The 15928-nt window shown below is 40.0% G+C and overlaps 4 protein-coding genes across 4 annotated transcripts; 3 read left to right on the plus strand and 1 right to left on the minus strand.

Moving 5' to 3' along the window:
* Window positions 1-2262: 2262 nt before the first annotated feature.
* MONOS_5354 (putative Ubiquitin carboxyl-terminal hydrolase) lies at window positions 2263-8404 on the plus strand (the record flags this gene model as incomplete). The annotated part of the gene is made up of 7 exons (XM_067875493.1): window positions 2263-4206; window positions 4432-5124; window positions 5306-5417; window positions 5630-7245; window positions 7375-7494; window positions 7728-8106; window positions 8208-8404. The coding sequence occupies 7 exons, from the start codon at window positions 2263-2265 to the stop codon at window positions 8402-8404; spliced, it is 5061 nt and encodes a 1686-aa protein (XP_067724579.1).
* Window positions 8405-8579: 175 nt separating this feature from the next.
* On the minus strand, window positions 8580-12264 carry MONOS_5355 (uncharacterized protein). Its single transcript, XM_067875494.1, has 2 exons — window positions 9836-12264; window positions 8580-9690 (listed from the first exon to the last, which is right to left on the minus strand). Exons 1-2 carry the CDS (start codon window positions 12243-12245, stop codon window positions 9014-9016), a joined length of 3087 nt encoding a protein of 1028 aa, XP_067724580.1. The 5' UTR covers window positions 12246-12264; the 3' UTR covers window positions 8580-9013.
* Window positions 12265-12993: 729 nt separating this feature from the next.
* On the plus strand, window positions 12994-13760 carry MONOS_5356 (uncharacterized protein; the record flags this gene model as incomplete). The annotated part of the gene is made up of 2 exons (XM_067875495.1): window positions 12994-13281; window positions 13596-13760. 2 exons carry the CDS (start codon window positions 12994-12996, stop codon window positions 13758-13760), a joined length of 453 nt encoding a protein of 150 aa, XP_067724581.1.
* An 820-nt stretch (window positions 13761-14580) lies between these two features.
* MONOS_5357 (uncharacterized protein) lies at window positions 14581-15510 on the plus strand (the record flags this gene model as incomplete). The annotated part of the gene is made up of 1 exon (XM_067875496.1): window positions 14581-15510. One exon carries the CDS (start codon window positions 14581-14583, stop codon window positions 15508-15510), a length of 930 nt encoding a protein of 309 aa, XP_067724582.1.
* Window positions 15511-15928: the final 418 nt, after the last annotated feature.

The following is a 15928-nucleotide window of genomic DNA, read 5'->3' on the forward strand; positions in this document are numbered from 1 at the left end:
TAAATTCATGTGAGATGAACTGAATTTTTGGACTTGGAGAGAAACAAATATTTGGAATTCATATAATTTTTCCAGTTATCATCAATTATACAATTTTTTTATCCTGCACTATTCCTCAAAGTTGGAATTATTGAATGATTCGATAATATTTGGCTGATTTAAATTTGAGTTTTCGGTTTCCTTTTAATTCAATAAGTTCTTTCTTCAATTTGATACAAATTCATGTGAAAAATCACAAACAACATTTATCTTTTCTTTCAACATTTAAGTGAAAATTAGAGTAAAAATTGTCTTTTTTTAAGAAAAAAACAAAAAAAGATATTGATTGGAGGAAAAGTTATATTTATACAACAAAGCATAATTTAAATTATTTGACACCAGTTTGAAACAAACTTGTGCCTCAAAAACAAAAAATATGCTCACAAATTAACAAAAATAGAATTATTATTTCTTAAAATAGTTCAAAACGATCTTATTAATAAATGCAATTATCAATGTCTAATGAAATCTTCAAAATTAGTAAGTTCTAACGAGTTCGTTTGTATATGAATACGACGAAGTAAAAGTGTTCCAAACGCGGTGAAATCTAAGTTGTGATTTATGGCAAAACACAGCATTTTTAACTTTTGTCAAAGAAGGGTTGCATACACGAATTTTTTTTGGAGTTAGAAACGGGAGAGAAACTTCTTTTTCGGAAGGTGTTTGCGTGTGAAGAATCGAAAAATAATCATTTCTTTGCTGAGTGGAAGTGTTGCTAAATGCAGTTTGATAATTTTTGAAAAGTGAATCAAAATGTTCGTTATATAACTGCAGCGAGGTGTTCGTGTATTGATGGAGTGGATGATCTGAAATTGCTCCCTGAAATGCACATATTGAAAACGCACCGAAAAATCCGAAAATTCTGGTGGGAATTGATTCTGTGATTAAAGCCAAATGTGATATGTATTCTAAATGTGGAACGCATGTCGTAAAAGGAAAATTAAGATGTTTGGTAAATAATTTCACGTTGTGACGTCTCACAAAATTTCGTGCAGCAGCAGATGCAGCTTTATGGTTTGGATGCCAAGATATACCGTTTTCATCAAATGATAAAATTGTTTGAAAAGGGTTTTTATCGTAAACGTTTTTAATTGTATTTTCCACAACTAAACGAGACCAGACTTCTGATTTTCCATCTGCAAACATCAAACTGATTGACTTTTCTGATTGAGGAAAGCTATTATATGGAATGGCATTTTTCCCTAGATACAAATTTGATTCTGGAATCTGGTTGTTGCAATAAATTGCATGTTAACACAAAAATAAATCTCATTCAAACTCCAAGAGCTAAGCAGCTATTTCTTAATTCGTTAATGCGCTGCAAGCCAAGTTGTAAATCTCTCTTTCCATTGCAATATTCTCCGGCTGTTAAAGTCAAAAGAGATACAACATGTCCTCGTTCATGTAAAAAGGTAATAATTGGAGTAAAAAAAACCGATTCATCATCCGGATGAGCAAGAACCAGCAAGACATGTTTACCAAATTGGCTGTCAAGATACTGAACTAATAACGTATTGTTCGCTTTTCGACTGTAGTAAACTAAAGTGCTAAAGGCAAATAAAATCCACACAGCACAGCATATGCTTTTAGCAGTAAAAGTTAATTTTTTCCCTATAAGCATGCAATTGTACCAGAAATTTCAATTTTGACAGAAAAAATGCTGATCAATATCCAATATTAATGCTAAAAGATCACAAAATCATTGAAAACTCAAAATCGATGTGTACAACGGATTCAGAAGCAACAGAATCTTTTGACGGTTTAAAACATATTTTTATATTATTTCATATCTCAAACGAATAATGTTGCTCGATTTTTAATTTTTGAAATTTATTTTAATTTTTGAATCGAATAATCACTTAATAACAAGATGATCTACTGAATATTGCAGGTGAATCTACAAAAGAAAAAAAAGAAATTGCGATACCCGAAGATTCATATTTTCTGACATCCTACACACCGATATCTGAAACAGTTATTAGGAAACAAAATGTAAATGGAGTTTGTGGGCTTACAAACTTCGGAAATACATGTTTTCTTTCAGCTGCCGTTCAGGCGTTATCACATTGTGACCCTTTTCGAAACTATATTTTATCTGTACCATTTCCTTTCGATGAAGGAAGCGAAATACCATTTGATAAATCAAAATCCACACTGCTTCAAATGGAACTTGCGACAGGTTCAATTCCAACATTTTTTTTCCATAAAAAATCAAAGATTAAGATGAATGATTTTGAAGATATTGAACAATCAAATCCTGGAATTGCAATATTTTCTCAAACAAATAAATATGAAACAAATAATCAGTCTCTTTCTCCTTCATGTTCAAGGCGTTCCACATCACCATCAACGCAATCAGAGGAAATGCATTCTCGATCCAGGTCATCGTCTCCTTCCCCTGTAGTCTCTCAATCAATCACATCTCAATCACATCGTTATACACCTCAAACAACGAATGCGCTTGTGTCAGTCCAGCTAAGGCTCCTTTTATTTCGAATGTGGAAAGTTAACATAGCAGCAGCGCAACGATCGTCAACTGGTGTATCTCGCGGCGTATCGGCAGCATCAGTTGTTTCGCGCACCTCTAACAATTTAAATTTTATTCCTCCATCTGTTACGCCTGATGATCTGTATCATACAATATCATCTAAAGCAGCACAATTTGGCGGACATGAACAGTGCGATTGCCAAGAGCTGCTTACATTCATTCTCGGAGAAATGGACACAGAGCTAACTCCACATGAAGATATAAGCAATGATGAAGATGATGATGGAGACGATGAAGGAAACTTAAAGAGGTCACAGAAAAAAATGAAGAAAAGAAACAAATTACAACTTGCAGGAAAGAATCACACACAGAGCAGCAGTGTTCCTGAAGAAGCTGTCACTCCCCAACCAAAAGAGGCAACCCAGACAGCCTTTGAAGAGGCGAAAGCAGAGAAAGACAAGAAAGAGGAGAAGATGGATGAGAACGAGGCAGAAGACGACTCCAGCAGCCTCGCCTTCATTTCAGACGACGACGCAGAAGACAAGAGCGCAGGAGAAGACAAAGCAGACGAGCTGGACGAAGGCGAGGCGGAGAAAGAGACAGCAAAGCCGGCAGTTCAACGGAGGCGCCGCCGGAGGATGTTTGGAGGGCGAAGGCGGCAGGACGGAAGGCGCAAGAAAAACAGGCAGAACAAGGCGCCGAAGGAGGCGACTGCTAAGCCGAGCGCAGGACAGAGCAGTAATAGCAGCAGCAGTGGTAGTGGTAGTGGCAGTGGCAGTGGACAGGGCGTGCTGAGCGAGGCTGTTCCAGAGCTGGCGTCTTCTCCATCGGACGGCGACTCGTTCGATGCCCCAGGCTCACTCCGCAACTCACCGAGTCTTCCGCAGCGGCCGTCGTATCTGTCGCGCTCGCCTGCGCCATCGGGCTCTCCGTCAGGCTCCCGCTCACAATCGCCGAATGCATCGCCAGTTACAATGAGCCCAGTCACCCAGTCTCATTCATCAGCATCTGGCGATCTCTCACTCACGAAGTGCGAGTCGCTGCAGGCGCTGCGGGGAAGCAAGCGGCAAAGAGCGCTCATTTACCTGATGAGGGAGGAGGCGTCGCTGGCTGATGAGGATCTTTTGCTTCACAGTCCTGTTCAGACACCGCAGATGAAGACAACAAGCATGAGTTATGAAACAGCAGGCAATCAGAACAACAAGTTCGTTTCCGCACAGCAGTTTTCGCTGAATCTGCAGGCAAGCTCGATCTTTCGGACGTTGGAGGACACTAAGCCCAACCAAAACACTGCAGACAATGCAAAGGCAAAGAAAAGCGAAGCAAACTCTGAAGACCTCCAGTCTGCCTCACCAAAGAAGCTCCTTCAAGCGCTAAAGAAAGAACCCTCTCCGCAAATTCCTCTTTATCGCTTTCTGCCTTCTCCCTGCGCCACACACCCTGCCCTCACTGCACACAGCAGCTCCTTCACTCCCCCACTCAGCAACGACCCAGCCCCGCCTCCTCTTCCACTGCCTCTGCCTCCAAAGGCGAGTATGGTCGATCTGTCAGCTCCTCTCTCACAGCTCAGAGCATCACAGAAGCCCATCCCGCCATCGGCACTCAGGCCGTCTTCGATCATCAGAGATGTGTTTTCGGGGTTTTTCACATCGTCGATCAGGTGCTTGAGATGCAACAGGGTGTGTTTATTGATTTTGGTATTGTGATTGTCTGATTTTTGCTTTTTTTTATTATTTGATTCTATCTTTCTTTTTTCCACCCTGTATTAAAAATAATCCATCTGATTTCTTTTCTTCAATTATATCTTTATAAACTCATTTCACACAATGCTCGCCATCTATCTCATCCCTTCCATCATCTCTATCCATCTTCCCATCTTCCCATTTCCACTCAAATCCATCCAGTGCTCGCTCACAATGGATCCCTTCCACGACATCTCCCTCCCCATCCCCGAGCAGTCCATCCGCGACGAGCTTGTTCTGCGCTATCCGCAGCTCTTCCGCTCAGTCATGGCAAACTTCCGCCTCACTCACTCAAACGGAGACAGCAACTCCACTGCCCCACCGCCTGAACAGGCACTCCCACTCTCACAGAAGACGTCTCCGCCTCAGTCAACGCTGTTTCCTACGTCGCTTCTATCACGCCCCGCTAACTCACTTTCTCCTCTCCCCGACAACGCTATTTCTCCGGTTTCTTCTATTTCTCCGGTGGCTTCGATGCAGTCTGGTGGATCTTTTAATTCAAATGCTGCTGGTTCATCGTCATCATCATCATCATCTTTGCCTTCTTCTCTTTCTTCTTCAGGCATTTCATCTCGTTCTTCGTCTCCGTCTGTTACTCCTCTACTTCACCAGAACTCTTTGTCGCCCATTCAAAATGGTTCAGGTTCTAATTCTTCTTCCTCTTCCTCTTCATCCACTTCTTCTTCTTCTTCTTCAGCAGCAGCAGCTGTTAACCTCCCTTCTTCTCCATTGCTTGAGGAATGTCTTTGTCTCTTTTCTCTTCCAGAGGCGTTGGCTGGTGACGACACAGTGAAATGTCAGCACTGCGGAGCAAAAGGAGGAGAGAAAAGAATTGGCATCACAACACCCCCGGAGGTATTAATATCTTGATTTATTGGCATATTGATTCGTTGATTATTATGATAATGATAATGTTTTTTAATCTTTGCGTCTGCATTGAAAATCCATTTTCAATTATTGTTCTTTCTAAAAATTCTCAATATTTTCTCTTTTAATTTATTCGATTTATTATTCTCTATGTTTCACTTTCCTTTAGATTCTTCTGATTAATTTGAAGCGTCTGTCATTCAATTCGAAATCAACAAAGCGATACACAACTCAAACATCCAAAAAGATCAATACACACGTTCACTTTCCATTTATACTCGGTTTCTATTTCTTCTTCATCGTCACCTATTTCTTTTACATATATTTTAATGTTATTTCTTCATTTTTTTTTTCCCCACTTATGCTTTATTGTTCAAAATAACATGACAATTTTTTTTATGCATCCTCATTTTCATCTTTCTTCGATCCACTTGAATCAACAATTTTATTCCCCTTCTCTCTCTCTCTCTTTCTCTCTCCTTCTCCCCATCAGATCTTTCCCCCTTCCTCACCAATTCCTCCTCTCCCCTCTCCATCTTCTCCACCCAAACAGTCTCCCCTCCCCGCCGAGCATCGCCCACACCCGGAACAATCCCCTCGTCTCAGTCTTCTCCTTCTCCTCCTTCTTCTTCTTCTTCTTCAGACACATTCAATCGGTCCCCTCACAAATACTCTCTTGTGGCTGTGATCATCCACGACGGCAACCACGAGAACGGGCACTACACAACTGTCGCATTCAACTCCAAGTGGAAGAAGTGGTTCTTCTTCAACGACCACAACGTGACAGAGATCAAAGACCCCGCCGACGTGCTGAGCAAGCAGGCATACATTCTTTTCTACCAGCGCATCAACCCGACTCTGCCGGAGCGGCTGAGAAATATCAAGCTGCTGAAGCACATCACACACATCGACAGAGATGTACCCCAGCCGTCGCTATCGACACTGTCACTGGCGACTGCACCGCAGGCGATGAAGACGATGGCAAATGCACTTCTGTTACAGCAACAACAACAGATAGAAAGTGGAAATGGAGTGGGAGAGTTGAGTGGAGGGAAGCGAAAAGGAGAGGAGGAAGAGGAAGAGGAGGAGGAGGGAAAAGAGGATGAGAGAGGAAAAGGGAAAGGAAATGAGAAAGAGCGAAGCGCTGGACAAAGCCTGTCGGAGCATTCTCAAATGAATCAGTCAAAAGTTATTAACTCAAAAACACAAAACAATAACAATCAAAAACTTTATGTCAATGTCAATGCTGCTTCTGCTAAGCAACCTCAGCTTTCCTCTTCACTTCAAAGGCAATCAGCAGAAATAAAGCGAGCAGATTCAGCCAGCATAAAAGACGAAAAACAGACAAAGAATTCATTTGCACCCAAATTAGAAGGAGATTCACTGCTGTTAAAAGCGCAACCATCGAATCAAACAACACTTTCTTCACAGAACAAGGTCAGTTCTTCCAATCAACTCAGTTCGCAAAGTGTTCAGTCAAAACAAGAAAGAAACAGCAAATTGAATGGGATGGAGGCTTCATCCATAAGCACGCCTCATTTGTCTGCTTTTTCTCCTTTTCACTCACCTGCAAGCAATAAACAGCATGCGGCGAATGAAAACTTTTCGAATAGCACATTCACTTCAACTCAGCATTCACAAACAAAAACATCTTCTTCTTCTTCCATCAAATCAGAAGCATCCGAACTATCTTCCAAAAGCGATGATCTATCAACCCAGCAAAGCTTATTCACTCCTTCCCTTGTTCTCTCCCATGACTCCATTCCTGTCGTCACTTCAGACACCATCCAGGATGAGCACGTCACTTCACAGAAGAAATCAGACGGCTCGTCTTCTGAACCAGCGCTGCCCGCAAAGCCAGACTCGACAGAGCTGCTGTGTGTGTGTGAGCAGAAGTGCTCTTCTGATTCAGAGCAGCCGATGGAGGCAGAAGAGAACAACTTGCAGATGAAGTCAATCATACAGGCTGTGTCTCCCGCGTCTGGTGTGGCAGAGCCTTCTACGTCGAGCATTCCTTACTTGATGACAGCAGAGTGGATGAACAGGCTGAAGACGATGTCCAATCCAGGCCCGTTCAATAACTACCCGCTGCTGTGTCCTCATGGAAGAGTTTGAATTATTTTATTTTATTTTATTTAAGAAACTTATCTTTCTTTCTTTTTTTTTTTTTTTAATTTATTAATTTCTTATTTCAAATGAAAATAAATAATCATATTTCATCATTCTTATAATATTCAGCCTCTTCCTCCTTCAAAGCGGAGTGTTGTTGTGTCTGAGGCTTTTGTGATTGAGTGTCTTCGTTCATTTGGCGGTGGGCCAATCATTCCTGTTCCCACAACTGAATGCACAATGTGCAAGGTTTGTTCTCTCTCTCTCTCTCTCTCTCTCTCTCTCTCTCTCTCTCTCTCTCTCTCTCTCTCTCTCTCTCTCTCTCTCTCTCTCTCTCTTTTAAAGATCAATTGACTTTCCTCTATTTATAATTTTATTTTATTTTATTCTTAATAATGTTATTTTATTTTGAACTAATTGTTTTTATTTAATTGTTTTCCTATCAATTTATTGAATTTCCTGCGTTTCTGTGTTTGCTTTAGCTGAATATCTTGAAAAGCAATGAGCTGACTTATCTTCGGATCGTCCAGCAGCAGTCGCTGTTTGTATCTCCAATCACCGTTTCTCCCTCTGCTCTCAAATCCATTTCACAGCACCACTCACCACATCCACCACAATCACCACATAACTCACAATCACCTTCGCCTTCACTTACACAGTCATCGTCTTTAAATCCTTCTTCTTCTTCTTCTTCTTCAAATTCTCTTTCACTTTCACTGCCTCCTGCTCCTCTTCAGCAAAGCACTTCACTTCCTTCGCCATATTCACTTCAAGCAAAACTGTTTTCTACGCTTTCACTTCCAGAATTTGTGTGCATCAGCACCAAATGGCACAAGAAATGGAAGCATTACATGAGAAAAGGTTTGTAAATATTCTATCTTTTTGTGTTTTATTTTTTATTCAAACAAATATCTTTCATATATTTTGCGATTGTTTATTTATTTCGTTTCGTTTTTGAATAGATTCCACATCACCTGCTCCAGGGCCGATAGACAACACTTCACTTCTGCCAAAGTCAGGCCAATTGGCAAAGCCTCTTTCGACTCCCAAGCATTTCCGCATCATCCACCGCGCTGTTTGGAACGTGCTTGTTACCATTTATGGAGGAGGGCCTGTTGTTGATGTTTCTATGCTCCTTCCACAAATGCAGAAAGCTTAAACTTTGTTCACTTGTTTATTTATTAATTTGTTTATTAATTTCTTATTTGGAGTTGGATTTATTTTATTTTTTTATTTCATATTTTGAAAGTTACGCTTCAAAGTTGCTTGCAGATTTGTTGCAATTGATATTAATTGCTGAAGCAAAGCAAGAGTAACAAAAAATGTATGCAACATTGTGGTCTAATTGATGCTAACTGTGTTTCATTTAGAAAATGAAAAAAATAATAAAAAGAATAATGAAGATATTTTGAAAAACACTAAAAATAAAGTGCAAGCGAAAAAGTTTGCAACTTCAGAGGAAAAACGATAAGTCATCAATCAAATAATCAAAAATAAAGCAATTGTGGAAATAAATAGCAATCAGAACTAAAAAATAGTAACATGATAATATTGAAATATGATTCAAAATAAAAATAATAAATTTTGGATAGTGCAACTGAAACGGAAGGTGTGATGTGCAAACACAATTGGATTGAATAAATGAAACAAACAGGGTTTTTTCTTTTCTTTTCTTTTTTCAAACAATTTTGTAATAACAATCATAACAACAAACATAATATATGTGGGTGAAGATAACTAATACAAAGCAAATGCTTCATGCTTTCTTTTAAACTTGAGAGTTGCCGTTCTTTGCAATAATCCTCTGGGCTGCTAAGTGCACTGTTGATGGCTGATGCACCAATGATGGACGCTGCTGATGTACATTGGGCATCATTGGACCAGTATTGCGCTGCGGAACAATTGCAGGGCCCATAGCATTGCCACCTTGTGAAAAAGATGAGGAAGAGGAAGAAGAGGAAGATGATGATGATAAGGAGGAGGAGGAAGATGATGATGAGGCAGATGCCGAAGACTGCTGATTGTCTGGCCGCATCTTCACACTTTGCATTGCTCCTTTCCCTTGCCTCTGCTGCGCCATTTGGATTCCGCGCATTTGCGCCTGTTGGTTCTGCCGATGGATCTCCATCATTTCTCTCGCAAGCGCCTCTGGCGATATCTGCATCCCGTTCCCTGAGCCGTATCCTCCTCTCCTCTTCTTCTTCCGCTTCAGCTGCTCCAAAAGCGCCTCTTTCTCCTTTCGTGTGGCGCAATGGCACGAAAGAAGGCAGGTGCCAAACAGCAGCGCAACAAAGCCGAGAACGCCTGTTAAGATGTACAGGGTGTATTGAACGTAGACGCCGAGAACAAGAGACGAGTCGAAGGAATACAGAAATATTACTCCTTTCGAATTGGACCATGTTGAGCCATCGTTTGCAACTGACACACGAACTTTGCCCGTGGTTTCTTTTATTTTGTTCATTTGGTTTTTTTAATATGAAATAAAACAATATTAACAGTATTTGAAAAATTGAAAAAGAAATTTTTAAAAAAATGTCGAGTTTAGAATAACAGAATTATATCAATTAACAAAAAATATAAATGAGCAAACCTTGGACGAATGACTGGTCTATGTAGCATATAATATCTGTTTCACTTAAAGCGTCTGCAGAATAATAGCGAGCCATAACACTCGAAGCAGTTGTTTGGTTCTCATTCTCATTCTTCTTTTTCTCCTTTCCGAATTGATCGCCATCTTCCACATCTCCATTCGCAGTTGAAGTGTTAGACATCTGGGCAGAATTCACATAAATCGCAGAAGCGTCTTCCAATCGGCACGTGACATTAAAGTCGTAGAATCCAATCCCTTTCACAACAACATACGGCTTTTCTCCTTTCTTCAGCGCGGGCTGTGCCGACACATCCGACACATTCGCAGTTGGAAGCGAGGATGGATTCTGGATGTACTCCACGTCTGAAACGAGTGATGTGATGGTGCACTGATCTTCGTGAAAGCCAATCCATGCTGGTCTTTTGCCGTTTTCTGTGATGTCCATATCGTTGTTACCGAAGTCTGTGCCGTCTGCAGATATCTCGCCATACCCAGAGCAGTTAACGTTCATTCGCATCGTGGGGAAAGCAGAAGCATGGTACTTGTTCAGTTCCATCATACAGCCGTTCAATGAAATGCTTCCACGCTGCATTTGGATGCCCCCTACTTCAGAGTGGCTGATCCTCACGTTCTGCAGTGAGGTGACTGCGTTGCTCAGAGAAACAAGCCCGTGAAGCGTGCTGCGGCTGTACGGACTGATTGTCGCTGCGCTTGGCGTCTGTGGTGTGGGATCTGCGCTTGGCGGTGGAAACGGGGTAGGATTAAGATCAGAAGGAAAAGACGCGCCAGTATTAGACTGGTGATGATTAAATTCTGCTGAGTTAGTTATTGCATTGCTTAGAGATGATCTTGTTGATTGAGAAGTGCTGGGCATTATAGGAGCAGCAAACGACAAGCCGCTTTTTCCAACAATCTGAGTGTTTTCAATGCTAATAGCTAAGTCAGATGCAATAATAAGACAGCCACTGTCGCTTTCTCCAACGAATCTGCAGTTGGAAACATTCAAATTGATGCCTTTCGCGAACAGTCCATCGCCAACACTTGCCACACAGCCAAAGAACACGCAATTGTCGAGTAAGCATTGAACATCTGCATTTCGCGTTTTCAAACGAGATGCAGCGTTTGAAGGAGATTCAACCGTTGCAGTTTCGATGAATACAGCTCCCCCGTGAGAAGAAGCTTTAACCTCGTCTTCACGATTTTCCAAGTAAGAGTCCCTTGAAGTTGTGTACTCATTCAGCACGCCAACAGCAGCGCATCGAAGAAACAAGCAATTACTTAAGTCGAGTTTAGCTGCTGCACTCTGTTGTGTTGAGGCAGAATGAACGATCGAAGCTCTGATTGCGCCTCCCTGTGCAGATATACAGTCGCAAAATGAACACTTATTTATTGTGACAATTGTATGTGTTGCGATAATCCGTATCAAATAGCCAAAGTTAAAATTTGTTGAAATAAACGTATTGAGATTGTAAAACGTGCATTCACTTATGCTAAATGTATTCTGGCTATTTGCACGGCTCGACAAGAAAGTTGCAGTTGACGTCTTGTCTGATATAAGTATAAATCCTTCGGAGTTTGTTGTTAATTCACTAAATTTGCAATTGCTTATCGATGAATGGGTACCATTAACATTTTCAATTCCTTCAAGACGAAGCAAAGGCATTTGCATATTATTGATTTTATTAAATATCATTGACGAAAGTAAGCAGCATCCAGATGATCTTATAACGGAATCTACGCTTTGTGGGTTCGATAATAAAGAATAGTATTGCTGTTGATTTGTTAGAATTGTTTTCGAATTTGTTCCTGAAGTTAAAAATTGCACATCAATATCATTCACATATAATATTGATCCTTGTTCATTAGATGCAAGTGCAGACGTGTTTACAGCTGTTGAAAGAAGTAAATATCGAAATGATTTTAATGATAATGTTCCTCCTTCCGCTCGAAAAAGAGCAATTGGATATGACTCTGAAACTACTTTGCGCTTCACAAATGTGCTCTCTTTTGCAGCGCCAACAACTTCCAATGTTTTTAGCTGAACCCCACTTCCTCCAACAATCATGCAATTCATAAATGAGTGCTCTCCAGCTGACAAAAGAAGGCGAACATCAACTAAAGTATTGTCAATAGGAAGTTCACGGCATGGTTGTTCTGCTGTTCCAGGACAGTTAAGACTATCATCTCCGTCTGGAGAAATGTATAATGTTTTCGTAGCATCATTAAGCAAAGCATTTAATTCTTCAGCTTGAATCATATCCTTCAATTCTTTCTTCCCAAATATAAGATCCATATTAATAGACTCTGTCTTCTCTTCTTTTGCATACGGATGGCTTCCTTCTTCATGACAAAAAACAGGAACTGATGTGCATTGAATTATTGTCAAAAAGAAAAAATATAAAAAAATCATGTGATTGATTAATGTAATTATGGAACAGAAAATTTATTCTTTTCATTGAGAAATGTTTTCTTCTCATTTTTGACATAATTTAAAGAATAAATAAGTTCTTTAATTTTTGTTCTAGAATTCAAATTGTTTCATAAATATATTCACCACAAATTAAACAAAGTCGAAAATTTTTCATTCAACGTTGAAAATGTTCATTCAAAGTCAGGGAAAAAAAATATTTCGATTTCGGAATTAATAAGTCAAAATCGATAATTAATATTTCAATTTCGAAATTCATTTTTAACTGAAATTTTTTATTTATCAAAAGGATGGATTTCAGAAAATTTTTAGTTATTTTTTTAGCCAATCAAAAATAGAAACTCAAAGAAAACTTTTTTATTTCATTAAAATGCGAAGCCAATTAATTCTTAAGAACAGTCGTTGAACTTCAACACCTCCTTATATTGGGAGTGAGTGCCATATGGGTGATTATTTTTGAATTCATGTTTTTTCATTCTAAAATTTCGGTTCGAAAATTTTTATTGAATACTGACAAAAAAACACTAAGAAATGAAAACACAAATTAAAGATATCTTCTTCTTTATTTCATCTTAAACATTAGTTTTTGAAATGGTTTTGATGAAATTTATCATGAAAATATAAATTCTCTATTCTATGACAAACAACCTTTGAAAAATCAACACCCCGAAAAAAGTTATGATTACAAAAATAATCACCCATATTAAGGGCTCAGTCGTTCAACAGGTCAATGGAAATAGAAGCTACAAATTTTGGAACCGCGTCTGAACCAAACAGTATTTTCTCTGCAGGCGTACCAACGGGCGGCTTGGATCTATCTCAATCCAACTCCGCAAGTAGCTTAACATCTCCCATCTCACAGGCTCAATCAAGCCAAAGTCACATCGGGCCACAGGTTATTCCGTCAGCCAACAAACTTGCAACTTTATCGACGGAACTTATCGGTGAAGCTGTGTCTGCTCCTATTCTTAATTTTCAGCTTGATCACGCAGACGTTCAGGAAACCAGGAATGCATATGTCAAAATTTTTTTGAAAAGTTCCATTTGTTCAATTTTCTAAAAACCAAAAATTTCATATTTCTTTCAAATTTCTGTTTTTACTCACGAAATTACACCCAAACGGATAAAATAACTTTGACAAGGATTTATTTCAATGACAGAAAAATTTTGTGAGTGAAAACAGAAATTTGATAGAAATACGTAATTTTTAGTTTTTTGAAAATTGAACAAATGGAACTTTTCAAAAAAATTTTGACACATGAATCTTTATCATTTGCCACATTCATCCCATCTCAAACGCATGTCCATTCAAGATCTTCAAATTGAATAAAGGATGCATTGGATTCAAGCGGTTGGAGAGTGGAACAATATTTATGCCCTGCTCTGAAGGCGCTGATTTCACTACACGGTGAGGGAGCTTCACAACGTGATAGACTTGCTGATGCTGTGCTTATGATCATTGCTGCGTTGCAAGAGTCAAGATATTCCTGCATTTAGGCTAAATATGGGTTCAAAGCAGCCCGCGTTCTGAAGGACGACTCAGAAGATCCTCTGATTACTAGTGACAAACTGGAAATTATCAAGCCTATTCTAGAAGCCAAACATTCATCACCAAAACCACAACCAAATAGAAGAATTAAAATAACAAGGTTTTTTCGCGTACATGCCCGCAGCACTGGGCCTCGACAAGGAACATTTTCCAAGAAAGCTTGGGGAAAGAAGCCACAGTGGGCGGAAGAACTCGATTGTTCTTTGCGGAGTGGAAGAAAATCGGGGTCACAAATGCAATATCGGAAGGAATATGCCCGGTGTGGAAGGGAAATCAGGCAAAGGACAGACTTATGAGAGAAGTTCAAATGAACAAGGGCTTTTTCGGAGGACCGAAGGAGGAGTCAGCCTGTTCCGCTGGATAAAATAAAGTTAAGCAACAGATGTCATATTAAAAAATGACAGGAAGAATGTTCGTTGCCTGAGCAATATATTTTTCACACCAAACAAAGATGGAAACTTCAGAGAAATACTAGATTGCCGCCCATTAAATGAAGCTGTGAAGAACATCCATTTCAAAATGGAAGACCACCGGACAGCAGAAAGATTATAAGAGCACAGCGATTTCGCCACAACCTTAGATTTATCCCAAGCATACTTCCTCGTCCCAGTTCACGATTCGTTCGTTCCGTTTCTCGCCTTTTCCTTTCACGAAGAAACATTCGCTTTTCGCGGAATGCCCTTCGGGTACAAAAATGCTCCACGAATCTTCACGCGACTGATGAGAAAGGTATTGCAACGCATCAGGGATCAATGGGACGTAAAATGCATGGCATACTTGGACGGCATTATCTTTATCCATCAAGATCCTATTTATCTTACAGAAGTGACAAACAAGGTGACAAAATGGTTTGCAGAGCTTGAACAAATTGTCAATGTGGAAAAGAGTAGTGTAGCTCCGAAACAAACATTCAACTTCTTGGGATGGACTTGGAGAACAACAAAGATGATCGTTGCATTGGAAAGGAACAGATGGAAGGCATTGAGCAAGGAGTGCAAGCGGTGGATGATAAGGGCAAAGATTGGAGCGACAGTGAAAACAAAAGACTATGCCTCATTCATCGATTCAATTGATGCAGTGCGATTTGTTTGCAAAGACGAAGGGCTTCATATGAACATATTATACGCTCTGCAAAACAGAATCGTTCGAAAAAAAGGATGGAATGGAGAATTTGCAATGAATAACAGAGTTGTCAAGCAAATCTCATACTGGGAATCGCGCTTGAAGAAGGAAGAAAGAAGAGATTTGGAAATTTTCTCAGCACCAGATGCGATATTAACAACAGATGCAGCTCCTCGGGCTTGTGGCGCAATCTTGGATGTCAACGGAACATGTTACCATTATCATCACCCTTTCAATCGAAAATTCATTTCGCAAAGTTCAAATTTCAAAGAAACACTTGCAGTTCTTCTTTCTTTTAATCACTTCGAGCCCTATTTTAAGAAATACAGGATGAAGAACCAGCTCCTAAGATCAGACAACTCAAGCGTTGTCTTCAACATAAACCGCTGGGCTGCAGGAAGAAACAAAATCTGCATTATAAGAAAGATCAGACGAGAAACTCTCCAGAAGGGGATCAAAGTGAAAGCGATTCACCTTCCAGGCATTCTGAAGAGTGCAGCAGATTCATTATCAAGATTGGAAAGATCAGGAGACTACCAGATCACACGGAAGGGAATGGAGGAGGTTCAGAAGTAGTTGAATGTCAAAATATAGCAAGAGGCATTCGCAAGTCTCGTGAACAACAAAGAAAAAATATAGCTAGGACCAGGAAGTCCCTTCTCAAAGGACGGATTGGCCGTAAGTTGGAAATACGCAGTGACTCTAGTGAATCCCCCTGTTCCGCTTATCCTTCCAAGTCTGAGAAAGATTTGAAGAGAGAGAGAGAGAGAGAGAGAGAGAGAGAGAGAGAGAGAGAGAGAGAGAGAGAGAGAGAGAGAGAGAGAGAGAGAGAGCAAAAGCAGTTATTCTAATTACAGTCTGGAGAGATCAAAGCCGGACACCTCTGTTGAAAAGAATAATGACACGCTTCGTTTGTTGGAAGAATTCGCAAACCATTCTTCAACCAGGACCAGGCTTAAAGAGAACAGTAGCATCTCTTCAACCGGGAGGTTAC

Source organism: Monocercomonoides exilis (assembly GCF_001643675.1).
Source record: "Monocercomonoides exilis strain PA203 chromosome Unknown scaffold32-1190040, whole genome shotgun sequence".
Lineage (NCBI taxonomy): Eukaryota > Preaxostyla > Oxymonadida > Polymastigidae > Monocercomonoides > Monocercomonoides exilis.